At 42.9% G+C, this 14,919-nt stretch overlaps 2 protein-coding genes across 2 annotated transcripts; both read right to left on the reverse strand.

The window, feature by feature from the left end:
- Window positions 1–98: 98 nt before the first annotated feature.
- On the reverse strand, window positions 99–2,394 carry LOC145134950 (putative UDP-arabinopyranose mutase 5). The gene is made up of 3 exons (XM_079069754.1): window positions 2,212–2,394; window positions 1,462–1,573; window positions 99–1,383 (listed from the first exon to the last, which is right to left on the reverse strand). The coding sequence occupies exon 3, from the start codon at window positions 1,274–1,276 to the stop codon at window positions 233–235; it is 1,044 nt and encodes a 347-aa protein (XP_078925880.1). The 5' UTR covers window positions 1,277–1,383; window positions 1,462–1,573; window positions 2,212–2,394; the 3' UTR covers window positions 99–232.
- An 11,070-nt stretch (window positions 2,395–13,464) lies between these two features.
- LOC145130033 (uncharacterized) lies at window positions 13,465–14,257 on the reverse strand. Its single transcript, XM_079064888.1, has 2 exons — window positions 14,162–14,257; window positions 13,465–14,109 (listed from the first exon to the last, which is right to left on the reverse strand). The coding sequence occupies exons 1-2, from the start codon at window positions 14,255–14,257 to the stop codon at window positions 13,465–13,467; spliced, it is 741 nt and encodes a 246-aa protein (XP_078921014.1).
- Window positions 14,258–14,919: the final 662 nt, after the last annotated feature.

Genomic DNA, 14,919 nt, shown 5'->3' on the forward strand with positions numbered 1-14,919 from the left:
TAACAAAAAAAATATTAAATCAAACCTTTGATCAACGTTATAGATCCTAAACCCAAGTCCAAGTCAAAGATCACGTGTTAACTATCAAGTCTAGTTGATTAACAAAATAAGAAATTAACTAAACGCCAAATACACTTTTTAATTCTCCAGAATTAAACGTCTATTAAGTGCTTATTAGAACAAAATGAACCCTAACATAACCGACAGTCAGAAAAAAAAAATGAAAAAACAGTTAAGCTTGGGACCTGACAGCATTCCAGAGCTTTACCCATTCTACCATCGTGTCAGCAGCACCGGAAAACACCGCATTTGATGATCCCAGCCGCTCCTTCACCGCCGCAGCCACCTCCATCACACAATCCTCCGCCGTCACTGCCTCCGGAGACAGCTTCAACGTCTCAAAAAACGGAACCACCTCCTCCATCAGCTTCACACCTTCCCACTCTTTCCTCAAACTCTCCACCGCACTCCCCTTTTCGTTCCTCCAAACATACGGAATCCCACTTTTCACACCCAACTGCAAATGATCACACACCACTTTCACCACAAGACCACACCATATATCCTCCATCGTCTCCCACCGGACCTTCCCTTCCTTCACCAGCTTCAACGCCGGCATCACGACGGCGCCCACCAGCTCCCGGTCAAACGCGATGTTGATTCCACTCATCGGCATCATTGCCTTCGAAGGAACAGTCAAAACAGCATCGACATACCTCGTGTTCTTCAGATCTGGTTTCAGCGCTTGTGTTGGTGCATCGTAGTCTGCTATATTAAGCCAAAGCCCACATGAAATCGCACAAGGTACGCCGCTACGTAGACTAAACGGGTATCCACGAACAAAATCGGATCCCTTCTGATATGGATCGTAGAGAGTATTGAAGAAGAAAGGAGTCGCTGGAGTTTTAAGGTTGTTGATGTGTCCGGCGACTATGTCTACCAAATCACCGTTGTTTGTTTTAGCCGGCGTGCAGTCATCGTCGATTGAAATAATATACTTTTTATCGGAAACGAGATAGCCGAAATAGCGACAGGAGTAGCCGGAAAACAGAGCGATTTTAGAAGGACCGACGACTTTGACTATATCGGCCTCTGTGTAGACACGAACGTCAAAACCTTCGGCGAGTTTTAGCTCTTTAAGATCCGGATCTTTCACGATTATTAAGTGGAATCGAGAGAATATAGGTCGCCATTCCTCCATGAAAGACGTCAGATCAGATCGGAAAGCACCGATCACGATATCCACCTCCTTGTCGCTAACACTTGTTAGAGACATACTGTGATAAACCCTAGGAAAAAATGGAATCAAAGTGTTGAGAGATTTAACAGTTGAGGAATGAAGATCAAACAGCGGCCGATCTTATAAAAGCTTTCCTGAGTATCCTGGCATTAAAAATTTAAACATTTAGAAAGAACATCTCTCATGAAGATTTAAATTGGATCAAATCGAGCAGAACTTACTAATGGGAAGGATATTATTATGTGCTTGAATTATAGAAAGGATTTCCTCCTTCCCAGTTGCCACAACAAGTTTTAGAATCTTCCTGGTTACTCTCCAAGCTTTCGAGTTTATCTGAGAAATAAGAAATTTAAACTTTGGATTGATATAAATCAGTGACAGTAGCACTCATGTATCTTAAACAATCGTTAAAATTTCTATGAATGTTTAAAACCGGCCTGATATAAATCATAATGTGGATTAGTTATTGGTGATCCAAACCCTTATGAAGGTAAGATCTGTGATCCAAGAAAAAGGTTCACCTATTCAAAATTACCTATTTGTCTGTATCTAGTTTCTCCAAGTCCATCGTATTGACATTTATAGACACAATTAATTAAATATCAATGGACGTTCCGATCCAAAATCCGAGTTCGTATATTAGATCGTTCATCGCATCATCTTCCTAATATAGACAGCATAATCACTAACTACTCTAATTTAACGAAGCAGGATCATAGATAGGTTTCTTCCTCTTTTCCCCAATTCCTTACACCACAAAAAACCGACATTAAACACACAACCAGAACAACAAATACCACAGATAGATCACAACGACCTAAATATAGGACAGCTTGGGGTAAAGATCAGTATCAAAACGAACAGATATTCGAATAATGTTCTATCAAACGGACAACACAAAAATTTACAAAAATATGAAATCAGATTGACGGAAATAGTGTAACAAAAATGGAGCTGGAGAGAGTACGTACCAGGAAAAGATCGATGCGAATGTGTTGCGGGAGAAATGATAGATCAGAGATGTTATGGAAATTTGAAAGCCTTTGCGTCAATTGATGGGAATGAAGAAGGGCGTCGATTGCTCATTCATTCTCCTCTAATTTCTCTCTCGCGATCCAATGTTTATTTTTTCTTTATTTTTTTTATTAGTTCTCAAATCCAATGTTTTAAAAGTCTGTCTCATTGAACCGAAAATTATAGAAGTAAATAGTTCAATTAGAATCACTTTTGTGTTTATTTCTTGATCAGAATGAGCTGGCCGGGTTTTATAAAAACAGACTGAATCGATTAAATTGAATAAAAACGCATTTTTAACATTGAATTAATGATAGCCAATAGTTTATATCTCTATGAAGCCCGACGGTCGCAAGGAGAACAATGGGGGATGGACGGAATTCCGCCAAAGGAAATCCGATCTAAACCCCAACAAGGCGTGCGTTATCCTCCTTCTATGTCTCGAACATCCCTATGGGCACGAGTAGATTCACTATCATGGACGTCTTCAAAACTTATGGGAGAATAGAAGACGTATACCCAACCATAAGAAAGGAGAAGGGGGATATTTATTTGGCTTCGTCAAGTTTAGTGGTGTATGGAACGTGCTTGCTCTCGAGAAATCGCTGCAAGGGCTAATATGTGGGCACACCATTCTTCAGGTGAATATCTCGAAATATGACAAGCAAAATGGGAGGAAGACATGCATGAGGGAGGAAGCCCTAAAGAATACGGAAGGTTACACTCATCATGCTCATGAAACTCCGTGTCATAATGCATGGAGGGATCATCGGGACTCAAGATCATATGCCGATGTCGCTGGTCACCATCCATAGATTCCACGACCATCTGCCCCTGTGGTGAACTCCGTCACACTAAAACATGTATCTTCAATGGTAGGGTGGAACTATTGTACGGTGGTTTGAGAAGTTCTAAGTCTTCATCCTCTTACTGAACTCCCCAAACTTGTTGATGGGTTTTATAGGTTACAAGAACTATGTGTTTGCGAAATTTCACTTAACACTTAAATGCACATGCAACCTAAAGAATCTATGTCATACACTTTGAATGCAACATACTATGAACAATGATGTGACCTGTCACCGGGCGTAGATCTCCGCTGCTTCTAGTTGTTCTAGTAAACCTGCAAGGTCACAATAGGGTGGAACCGTCAGCCGTTCTCCGGGAGGGGATCCCGGGAGAACGCTCTGACGGTCAAGTCAGTACACGGACTAGGGTGGTTTTCTGTGTAAACTAGGAGAGAGCGACTTACCTTTCTAGGCACCAGAGGAGGCATTTTATACTGTCAGAGCTAACGATTGGTTCAGGTGGTAATGCGCTGAGCATCCTCCTTGTCGTCTAGAGCTGTTATGCTTTGTCACATAGTAGAAGACGCCCCTGGCGGGGTCGGGCCTTCTCCGCGAGCGACCTATGCTTAAGGGCGTCCGCGGGCGCGAGGTTCCGTCGGGCTTGCTCTGTTAGGTGTGATCTGCCTTGGGAGAGTTCTCTAGCGCGGCTCCTGACTCGTGCTGAGGGTACATCATCAAGTTCCCTAGTCCATTAGTCGTAGCATTGCTAGACTAACTATGATGTTCTGGACTAAACTGCTTGGTACACGCGTTGAGTTCTGATTCAACTGTCGCTTCGATTTTTCCGGCGACGTGACTGCCCGTTATGACAGTCGGTTACATCATTGCAGCAAGGATTTTGAATATCCCGCTTTTCCTTATTCTTTATAAGGGTAAGGATCCCCCCTATCGGTATAACCTTTTCCTCTTATTTCTCCTTCTTCCTCGTTTAAGGTTTTCTCTGCTTCCCTCTTGTCTTAATGGCTGCTCAACCTGGCATTGTTCCTTCTGATGTTGAATTCAAGCTTCTTAGTGATGCTTATGGCTTTTCCTTGATCGATGGTGTGGAATTTTCATCGGCTGACTCGATGATTTTTCTCCTCCTGCCAGCAAAGTTGGCATCTACCTGAAGACTTTCGACGCTGGTCTGTGTCTTCCTCTCACTGATTTCCAAGAGGAGCTTCTTCAGAAAAATGGTTGTAGTATTCAAATGCTTACCCCAAACGCTGTCAACAAGGTGGTAGCATTCGAGATGATTTTCCGGGCCAATGGCGTGCTTCCTGATTCCTTTGTTTTCAAGTTCTTCTTCCGGTTTAGCGCTACCGATGACAAGTACACGTTCTCCGCTTGACGCAGTGGCCATGTCTTAGTCGTTGAAGGCAAGACCCCTAAGAACTGGAAAGACAAGTGGCTATGGTTCAACCAAGATCGAGTTGGTCTCGGGCACTACCGAGCGAACAACTTCTCTGATGTTACTCCCAAACTATTTCCCCGTAATCAGGCTACCGCTGATCTTCTAAAGACCATCCAGCTTGTGCCTTCTTGGAGACGTTAGGGAAAAATTCCCATCTTTTACACCGTCATCGACGGTAAATGAATTTTCTTTTATTCCCTTCTACTCCCTCCCCCCCCCCTTTTCTGAAAAAGGAGAGGGAGTTGGGTCTGGGGATGATCACTGCTTTGCTCATAAGTTCTTCTTTGACAAGTGTCGATTCCCCTCTGTCCATGGACGACGTCTTGCGGATACGATATCGAGGGAAGTTAGAGCATTGCGAGATTGATCTTTCGAAACTCTTCCTCCGCCATGTTGCGCTAATCGGCTCGCCGTGAATCCTCCTCCGGTTGCGTTGCCCTTGGATGGTTCTTCTGCGACCGTTGGGGAGCAGCCTCTGATCGCTCAACCCATCATAACGGTTGCCCCGCCTCCGACCGTCGATCCTGGCATGCTGAGATAGTAGAGGATAGCAAGGACGACATTATTTCGGATGTCCGGCGAGCCATAGCCAAGAGGAAAGCCGTCGGGGCGATAGGAGAGACCTCCTCTGATGTTTTCAACATCGGGAGGCGCATTCATTCAAGATGTAATTTTACTCGTCTGCTGAGTTCGATATCCTCCACGCCGAAGGCTATTGTAGCGATCCCTGATGATGATGCACAACAGTCTGAGGGGGTTCACGGGGGCGTCTAAGCAGCCCATTATTCCAGTTCAAGTTGCTTCACAATCCAATCCCAGTCTTTCTTCCCCTGGGGGCCTCGGTGGGGATCCACTTCATCAATCTCCTCTGAGTGGGGGGTCTCCAGTTCTTAATGATCCTAGATCTGGTCTCTTTGTTCCCGCTTGGAATCTGCGAAATGATTATCGGTTATATGTCCGCGCTAATGCCATGGAGTTTGCCCGCCATGCCTTTCCACCCGTCACCGTTACTGATATGGATGTCATGGGTAGTCCTGCATTGGTCCACAACATGTCGTATGTTGCTGCCCAGGCGATGTTCTATTTGGTCGTTGGCTCCCGCTGTGTACAACTGCTACATGAGATGGGGCTTCTCATGCTTGTTGTTATGTTCGAGAAGCTGAGTTTAAGTGTCAGATCATTGAGCTTGAGAAAGATGTTCGTGGTTTCGATTAGAGGTACGTTTTGTTGGCATCGGAGAAAGCTACTGCTAAGGAAGTTCGGTCCGCCCTGGAAGTTAAGGTGGACTCCATGATACAGGTGTTGGGTTTTGAGCACTATAACACTCCTATGGTGCACATGCAACCCTAAATGCTTTGGATCTATGTTTTCTCTAATTATACATGCATTTTCAATTTTTCCAAAGCATTCTCCTAACTAGCATACAAATTGTCAAATGAACAATACAACTAGTTAGATTACTTACCTCTTAGAAGGACTTGTAGTTCTTGACCTTTAAAAGCTTGAGCACCTCAAGTGTGATGCCTCTAAGGGTTCACAAACACCAATATGTAAGAGGAGGCTTGAGAGAATAGGTTACTTGCACAAAATCAATATCACTCTTCAAGAATGTTGTGGCAACCGATTTTGTCTCTAGGGGGGTTTATTTATAGTGTGACAAATGCTAGGGTTACACTTTGTAAACCCTAATGACCTTTCATATTACTTAGGATCCATGGGTTAACCTTCATGGACTATCCATGGATTATCTCATTGGTCATGGATCATTAGCCCACACTATTAGAATCATTGATTTACACAATCAATCCCCATATATTTAATTAGTCTCTTTTGATCACAAAATTAATTCCAAATTAATTCTTGATCAATACTAATTAAATAATATGATTTCATATTAATATATTAATAAATCATAAATAACCTTATTCTCAAAAGTCCATCCTATCAAATTGCACTGGTGAAGGCAACCCAAAAGGACCATGTTACAATCGGGTCAAGTACATCCCAATTATAGTTATGGGCTTAGACACCAAATCCAACAGTCTCCCACTTTGATAAGTCTAATAACTATAGTTGGCAATGTGACTTCAGGATCCGACTTAGCAATCGTAAGCTTTCAAAAGCCGTTGTCGAACTCTGACCTAGTCAGTGAAACGTCCTTCGGATAAGGGATCATATACTCCTCTGTTCCCAAGATATCTATGCGGACAAATACATGGAACATAGTCATGCTTATTGTCCTGCAATTTGTTTCCCAATTTTTGCTATGTCTAACTCCTTATACAATCTACAAGCCAACTCATGACAATTTTCTTTCATACTTACTTCCAACGTATGATCGACTGTGTATAGTTTGAATAATTTTATTATTCTGGAAGTCAAAACATGCAAAGTGAAACAATAGTAAATAATTGACACAAGACAGTAACTTTACTTATAAATAAAACTCCTTTTATTTAGTCATCAAATGTCAATTACAATTTAGCTATTACAAGTTTCGATTTATCTAATTACTAAAACTAATATCGTCCGTTAGCCCAATGCCCCTCGCATGCTGCAAGTGCTTAACCCTAGTCAGTCCCTTTGTAAGGGGATCTGTTGGGTTGTCCTCTGACGATATCCCCTTTACCACGAGGTGTCCTTCTTCTACTTGATGTCTTATGAAGTGGTACTTTCTGTCGAGATGCCTAGATCTACCATGATCTTTCGGTTCCTTGGTTAAGGCAACCGCCCCTTCATTATCGCAGAAAATCTCCACAGGCTCCTTTATGGATGGAATGACTCCAATGTCTCCGATGAAGTTTTTCAACCACATCGCCTCCTTCGATGCTTCGCTTGCTGTTATGTACTCTGATTCGCACGTTGAATCAGCTACAGTCTCTTGCTTGGAAATTTTCCATGTTACTGCTCCTCCATTAAAGGTAAACACCTAGCCCGACTGAGAGCGGAAATTATCTCTGTCGGTTTGAAAGCTGGCGTCGCTATACCATGTCACTCTCAAGTAATCACTCCCACCGAGGGTAAGGACCCAGTCCTTAGTCCTCCGCAGGTACTTAAGAATGTTCTTAACCGTAGTTCAATGAGCTTTACCAGGATTCCCTTGATATCTGCTGACCATGCTCAAAGCAAAGGCCACATCAGGGCGAGTACAAGTCATAGCATACATGATCGAGCCAACTGCGGAAGCATACGGTATTCGACTCATCTCTGTTATCTCAACCTCTGTACTCGGACTTTGAGTCTTACTCAGTTTGGCATTGCCTTGGATAGGTAAGTCACCTTTCTTGGACTTCTCCATGCTGAAACGCTTCAACACCTTGTCCAAGTATGTACTTTGACTAAGTCCTATTAGTCTTTTACTCCTGTTTCTCAATATCCTTATCTCTAAAATATAAGTAGCTTCTCCGAGGTCCTTCATAGCGAAACACTTCCCAAGCCAGGACTTAACCTCCTGCAAGGTTGGGATGTCGTTTCCTATGAGCAGTATGTCATCTACATACAATACCAAAAAGCTTACTATACTCCCACTAGCTTTGACATATACACATGACTCATCCTCGCTTCTCGAAAATCCAAACTCTTTAACTTTCTCATCAAAACAAAGATTCCATCTGCGAGATGCTTGTTTCAATCCATAAATGGATTTATCAAGCTTACACACTCTATTAGGGTACTTTGCATTGACAAAACCCTCTGGCTGACTCATGTAAACATCTTCAGCCAACTTTCCATTAAGGAAAACGGTTTTGACATCCATTTGCCATATTTCATAATCATGAAATGCAGCTATGGCCAACATAACCCTTATAGATTTAATCTTCGCTACCGGTGAGAAGGTCTCATCATAGTCAACTCCTGGAGTTTGAGTAAATCCCTTCGCAACCAATCGCGCTTTATATGTGTGTACTTTCCCATCCATGTCAGTCTTCTTCTTGAAGATTCATTTGAACCCGACTGTCTTACGACCCGGTACATTGTCAACCAAGTTCCAAACTTGATTGTCATACATGGACTGAATCTCGCTGTCCATAGCCTCTTTACATTTTGCAGACTCGGGGCATGCCATGTCTTCCTTGTAGTTATTAGGTTCATCCAAATTTACTAGTGTGCTATCACTGATAAATGTATCACCTTCTGTAATAATATGGAAACCATAAAACTCAAGTGTATTTCTAACTCTACTGGAACGCCTCAGAGGTAAGGACTCGTCAATTGGATCAACCAGAGTTTCCTCCTCAGGTTGATTGCTGGTGTTTGACGTTCCTTCACCGCTTGACTCTTGAAGCTCTTCAAGTTTAATTTGCCTCCCACTAGTTCCTTGGCCTATGAGTTCTCTCTCACGAAAGAATCCTCTCCTCGCAACGATGACAACATTATCACTCGGTCTATAGAAGGGATATCCAAAGGATTTCTGTGGGTCGCCGATGAAAATACATCGCTCACTCCGAGGTTCGAGCTTGTCGTGAGTTTCTTTTCTCGCAAAAGCCTCGCAACCCCAAACTTTGATGTGGTCTAATGTGGGAACTTTCCTTATCCACATCTCGTGAGGTTTTTGGAAACCTTTTTGGTAGGGACTAGATTAAGGATATGGGCGGCAGTCTCTAAGGCATACCCCCAAAATAAGATTGGTAACGAAGCTCGACTCATCATGGAACGAACCATGTCTAGCAAGGTCCGATTGCGCCTTTCAGCCACACCATTAAGCTGCGGTGTCCTTGGTGGCGTCAATTGTGAAACAATTCCACATTCCTTAAGATAGTCTAGGAACTCGATACTAAGATACTCTCCTCCACGATCTGATCGTAGCATCTTTATCTTCCTGCCCAACTGATTCTCCACTTCTTGCTTAAACTCCTTGAACTTTTCAAAAGTTTGCGACTTATGCTTGATTAAGTAAATATACCAATATCTACTATAATCATCAGTAAAAGTCACATAGAAGCGGTTAGCATCCCTTGTGGCGGTTCTGAATGGTCCACACACATCAGTGTGTATGAGATCCAACAGACCTTCACCCCTTTCACAAGTACCAGTGAAGGGTGACTTGGTCATCTTTCCAAGTAAACAAGATTCGCAAGTGTCATCCGACTTCAAGTCGAACGACTCCAAGACTCCATCCTTTTGGAGTTGGGCTATGCAATTCTTGTTGACATGTCCAATACGACAATGCCACAAGCATGCCTTGTCCAAATCATTGGACGAATCAATATTCAAGACATTATTTCCTAAGTTATCTACAACCATCACACTTTCATATATACCATTCAAAATAAAAAACACCATTACAATAAGCATAAATACCACCATTTTCATTATTGAAAGAAAAGGTAAAACCTTGTTTTATACAAACTGTGAAAGGAAATAACATTTCTCGCCATATCGGTCGAGTAACAACAATTATTCAAATCTAAATTTAAATCATTACCAAGCAACAAAGAATAAACTCCAATCTTGGTCACATGCGACACTTTCCTATTTCCCATGATTAAGTTTGTCTTCCCGTGCTCCACATCCCTACTTCTTTTTAGTCCCTGCAAATCAGAAAAAATTTGAATACCATAACCTGTATCAAGGACCCAAGAATTAGCATGTGATGAGTTATTAGATTGAATAGTGTAAATACCTGCAAAGGAGGGCTTGATCTTGCCATCCTTTATGTCCTGCAAGTACTTGGGGCAACTTCGTTTCCAGTGCCCTTTTTCATGACAGTGGAAGCACTCTGCTTCCTTCGGATTGGAAGAGGGATTAGCAGAACCAACTTTGGTCCCACTTGAAGAGGATCCATCAAGAGACTTTCCCTTGCGGCTCTTGTAGGGAGCCTTCCTCTTCTTTCCATTCTCATGTCCAATTGCCAGAACAGGGGCAGAAGTAGTAGTAGGAGTAGACACAACCGACTTGCCTTTCAAGTTGCTTTCTGCAGTTCTTAGAAGGCCTTGAAGCTTGCTAAGAGTGACCTCCTCCCTGTTCATATGATAAGTCATGTGAAACTGATAATAACAAGAAGGTAAAGAGTGTAGAATAATATCTATGGCCAACTCTTCATCAAAATTGACATTCAATTTAAGCAAGCGGTCCACAAATCTCTGCATCTTTTGCAAGTGGGCCGTGATGGGTTCACCATCCTTCATTTTGGTTGTGATCATGGAGGCAATGATCTCATACCTCTCCTTCCGAGCACTTTGATGGTATCTTTCCATCAAATCTTGATACATTTCAAAGGGATAGTAGTCCTCATAGGACTTCTGCAGCTCAGCAGTCATGGTAGCAATCATTAAACACGACACCTTTTTCGCATCCCTCTCATGAGTAGTATGTTCAACGATTTGTTCGGGAGTAGCAGTGGTGACATCAATCTCCTTAAGCTCTTTATCTAGGACATATTCTTTGTCCTCATAACGAATAGCCATTCGAATGTTTCGAATCCAGTCATTGAAGTTCGAGCCATCGAAAATAACCCTCCCACATAGGTTCATGAGGGAGAAAGAGCCTGAAAGGATTAGGTTGGAAGCATTGTTTGGGATAAACATCTGTAAAATAAGAAGAACAAAGTTTAGATTAGATGATAATCCTTAATATTACACCCAAATGAAATATTAAGGCTAGGACCCAGTGGGATTAGCCGGATCCGGCATGTTGCCGACGAAGAGTTCGACCGGGATGGATTGAAAGCAGAGATAGATTCTGGTATTCACGATCCTGACGGCAACGATTACGGGTCCAACTATACTACCAACCTTAATGATGCATTACTTGCTTTTTCCACGATGGACCATGTTTCTCTCCTGGGTTTGGGGCATCTTGATATGGTTGGGATGTGTCAACTCTGTGTTTTGGAGGATGTAGGTGAAGTTCCGAATGACATTCTGATTGATGTGGTTGGCAGGGGTGGCGCAAGTGTTGATGGTGATGGTGATACGGAGGTTGGTGGTGGTGGTGCGGGCGCTAGTGACGGTGGTGATGATGCGAAGACTGGTGATGGTGATGGTGAAGTTTGTTGCCTTTCTTTCTTTGTTGTTTGTTTATGTTCTTTGTATATGGGTCCTGGTGGCCTTAAGTGTTGGTGGTCTTTTGGTTTTGGCTGTAATGACTATTCTATCTTTGGTAAAGTTGGATGGTCCAACCTGTGCTTATTTTCGTGATATATTGCATTATGTTTATGGTTTAGTTCTGAACCTTTGTTGTTTCCTTCCTCCTTTTGAGTGTTGGGCGATTGTATAGCACTAGGTGATTGCTTCGAACCATATGTTGAGTTTTCGTAATGAGATTTTATGTATTAAATAGCTAGTCATGAAATGGTTGTGTTGGGCCTAACAAATACACTAAGTATTAGAATGGTTATTCTGCCCCACGAATGCACTAAGTATTTTAGTAGAATGACTATTCTGAGCCCAAGAAATACGCTTAGTATTAAAAATGATTGTTCTGAGCCTCACAAATGCATTAAGTATTTTAATAAAATGGTTGTTCAGAGCCTCACAAATAAGTTGAGTATTTTAATAAAATGGCTGTTCTGAGCCTCACAAGTACACTGAGTATTTTAATAAAATTGATGTTCTGAGCCTCACAAATACATTGAGTATTTTAATAAAATGGTTGTTCTGAGCCTTAAATACACTAAGTATTCATCACACAAGTAATACACTGAGTATTTTGTACTTTGCGGAAGAGTACGCTAAGCCTTAAGTGTTAGTTGTCGTCCCGGGTGATCAGTCTGGGAGACGAACTTCTTTCTAAAAGTGAAATTTCCTTAGATTCCTAGCATTCCATGTTCTGGGGATTTGCCTCCCCTCCATCGTTTCAAGTGTGTAGGATCCGTTGTGGTGAGCTTCGATGAACTTGTACGGTCCTTCCTATGTAGGGCGTAGTTTTCCCAGCAGATGGGCATGACTTGCCTCATTTATTCTTATGACGTAATCTCTTATATTGAAAGCTTTTTCTTTGACTCTTTGGTTATAGTATCTTTCCGCGACGTTTTTGTAAGTCGCCTGACGGATGTTCGATTGCTCACACCTTTCCTCGATGAGGTCCAATTTTAACCTCAAGTCTCTATCATTGTTTGCTTCTTCGAATTAGGTCGTGAGGGGCGAGCCGATTGCTAGCTCCACCGGCATCATTGATTATGTACCGTAGGTTAGACTAAAATGTGTTTCCTTTGTGCTCGTTCTTGGTGTAGTTCTGTATGACCAGAGTACTCCTGGTAATTCTTCAACCCAGTTAACTTTGGCCCTCCCCAGGCGCTTTTTGATTCCATTTACCAATGTTATGTTTGACACTTCAGTTTGGCCATTGGCCTGGGGGTGTGCCACTAATGTGAACTGTTGTTCAATCCCTTTTTCAGCGCACCATCTCCAGAATGAGTTTTCTGTGAACGGCAGTCCGTTGTCGCTGATCAGTACTATGGGCATTCCAAACCTTGTCATGATGTTTTCCACATAAATTTGATCATTTGCCTTTCTAGATATGCATGCTAGCGGTTCGACCTCTATCCACTTGGTGAAGTAGTCAACTACGACTACTAAGAACTTTACTTTTCTGGGGGCATCCGGGAAACAATGTCGATTCCCCACTGGTAGAAGGGTCATGGGCTAGAGATGTTCGTTAGGGGTACTGATGGAACCCCCGGACTGGGGAATAAGTTTGGCATTCCACACATGTTAGTGTCACCTCCTTCGTGTCTTGGTGTATGTTCGGCCAGTAAATGCCCATACAAAGTATCTTCCCCATGAGAGCTCTTGCTCCTTCATGTGCGCCTCCTAAAGTGCTTCCTTTCCTTTGGCTTCATCTATTCACTTTAACCATGGCGTCATGAACCCTTTTCGATATAGCACTCCTTATATGATCGTGTATAATGGTGCTTTGATTCTTACTTTCCTAGCCTCTTCGTGACTACTGGTTAAGACGTCGTGCTGTAGGTATTCAGCAATTGGTGTCATCTAGGTGTGTCGTGATGGTGTCAGGGTGTGCACCTGTCATTCGTCTATGCTTCTTTCCTTAAGTATCTCCACCAAAACCTTCTTAGATAAGTGGCCGAAGCATATTGATGCCAGTTTACTGAGGGCATCTGCTCTCCTATTTCCCCCTCTTGGGATTTGCTTGATGGTAAAATTCTTGAGAGGTTCGACGAGTCTCTGAATGGCCTTTACATATTTCTCCATTCGTTTGTCTATTGCTTCAAACTCCCCATTTATCTGATTAGCTGCTAGCCTCGAATCCGTCAGAGCGGTCACTGTGTCCGCGCCCATCTGGTTTGCAAATCTTAGGCCATCCAGCAAGGCTTCGTACTCAGCCTCGTTGTTAGAGGTATGGAAATCGAAGCGGAGTGCGTAAGTGATTTCCTCCCCAACTGGGCTTGTTAGGATCAGGCCTGCTCCCGTTCCCTCTTTGCTAGATGCCCCGTCAGTGTATAAGGTCCATTCATGGCTGCCCTTTGGCTGACCTGAACCCGATGATTCTTTCCCTTCGGTTGCTGTTTTCACTTCCCCTGGGATCTCATGAAGGAAATCTGCTAACGCTTGTCCTTTGATGATGGTACTTGGGCGATAACTGATGTCATGTTCCCCTAGTTCGATTGCCCATTTTTCCAGGCGTCCGGACGCTTCTGGCTTGAGCAATATCTGTTTGATCGGGAAATTCGTCAATACTTCTATCCGGTGTGCTTGAAAGTACCGTCTCAAGCGTCGTGCTGCATAGATGAGTGCTAGCACCAGTCTTTCTAGGATAGGGTACTTGAGTTTGAGGTTTTCGGCATTGGCGGGTGGTCATGGAGTCTGTTTTCCAGTTATTAGTAAGATGGTGCAAGGTTGGGGAGGTCTCAGTCGGATCCGATCTGTGAGCTTTTGGTCAACATGGGTGACGTATGGGGTGGCTCTGTCTACCTGGGAGTCCGGCATGACTTCAGAATTTTCAAGGCATGGGCATGGAAGTTAGTTATTCTCGTTGTGGGTTAGTGGGGACATGTTGATGTTCATCCTTCGTTAGGTCACATATTTTTCTCGCTAAAGATTGTTTTGAAATCGGTGTCGGAAGGTGGTTGTCTGTGTAAGGTGTCATCTCAGTGATGTATTGGATGCATTTTCGATCTTTGAGAGTTTCCGCTCGAGTTTGGCTTATGCACTTTGATTTTGTAAATCCTTGTGATTTTAGGCGCAGACTCCTACATTCAAAGTGACATTAACCCAAGTTGAAGGGAGCGGACTTGGAGAAGTACAAGGGGTTCGAAGGGTGTTTTAAGAGTAATCTGTAACGACGAATTTCTATGAAGAAATTGAATTTATGTGGGGGAGAGTTGAAACATCCATTCTCCAGATTAGATCAGTTGATGGCTCAGAGAGATCAAAGGTAAGGGTTTTGGGAAAAACCTTGTGCCACAATATGGCAAGACAATTTCAGGAACACACATTTGGATGGAGGCCGCGATGTGGCAA

This window comes from Lactuca virosa, chromosome 8, assembly GCF_052849685.1.
Source record: "Lactuca virosa cultivar CGN04683 chromosome 8, Lactuca_virosa_CGN04683_v6, whole genome shotgun sequence".
NCBI classification, from domain to species: domain Eukaryota; kingdom Viridiplantae; phylum Streptophyta; class Magnoliopsida; order Asterales; family Asteraceae; genus Lactuca; species Lactuca virosa.

Bases quoted from the DNA above. Each gene is read 5' to 3' on its own strand.
- LOC145130033 (XM_079064888.1), bottom strand. From the start codon at position 14,257: ATGACCACCCGCCAATGCCGAAAACCTCAAACTCAAGTACCCTATCCT. The intron at 14,110-14,161 runs GTACTTTCAAGC...CCGATCAAACAG, and splicing joins GCAGCACGACGCTTGAGACG to ATATTGCTCAAGCCAGAAGC.
- LOC145134950 (XM_079069754.1), bottom strand. From the start codon at position 1,276: ATGTCTCTAACAAGTGTTAGCGACAAGGAGGTGGATATCGTGATCGGT.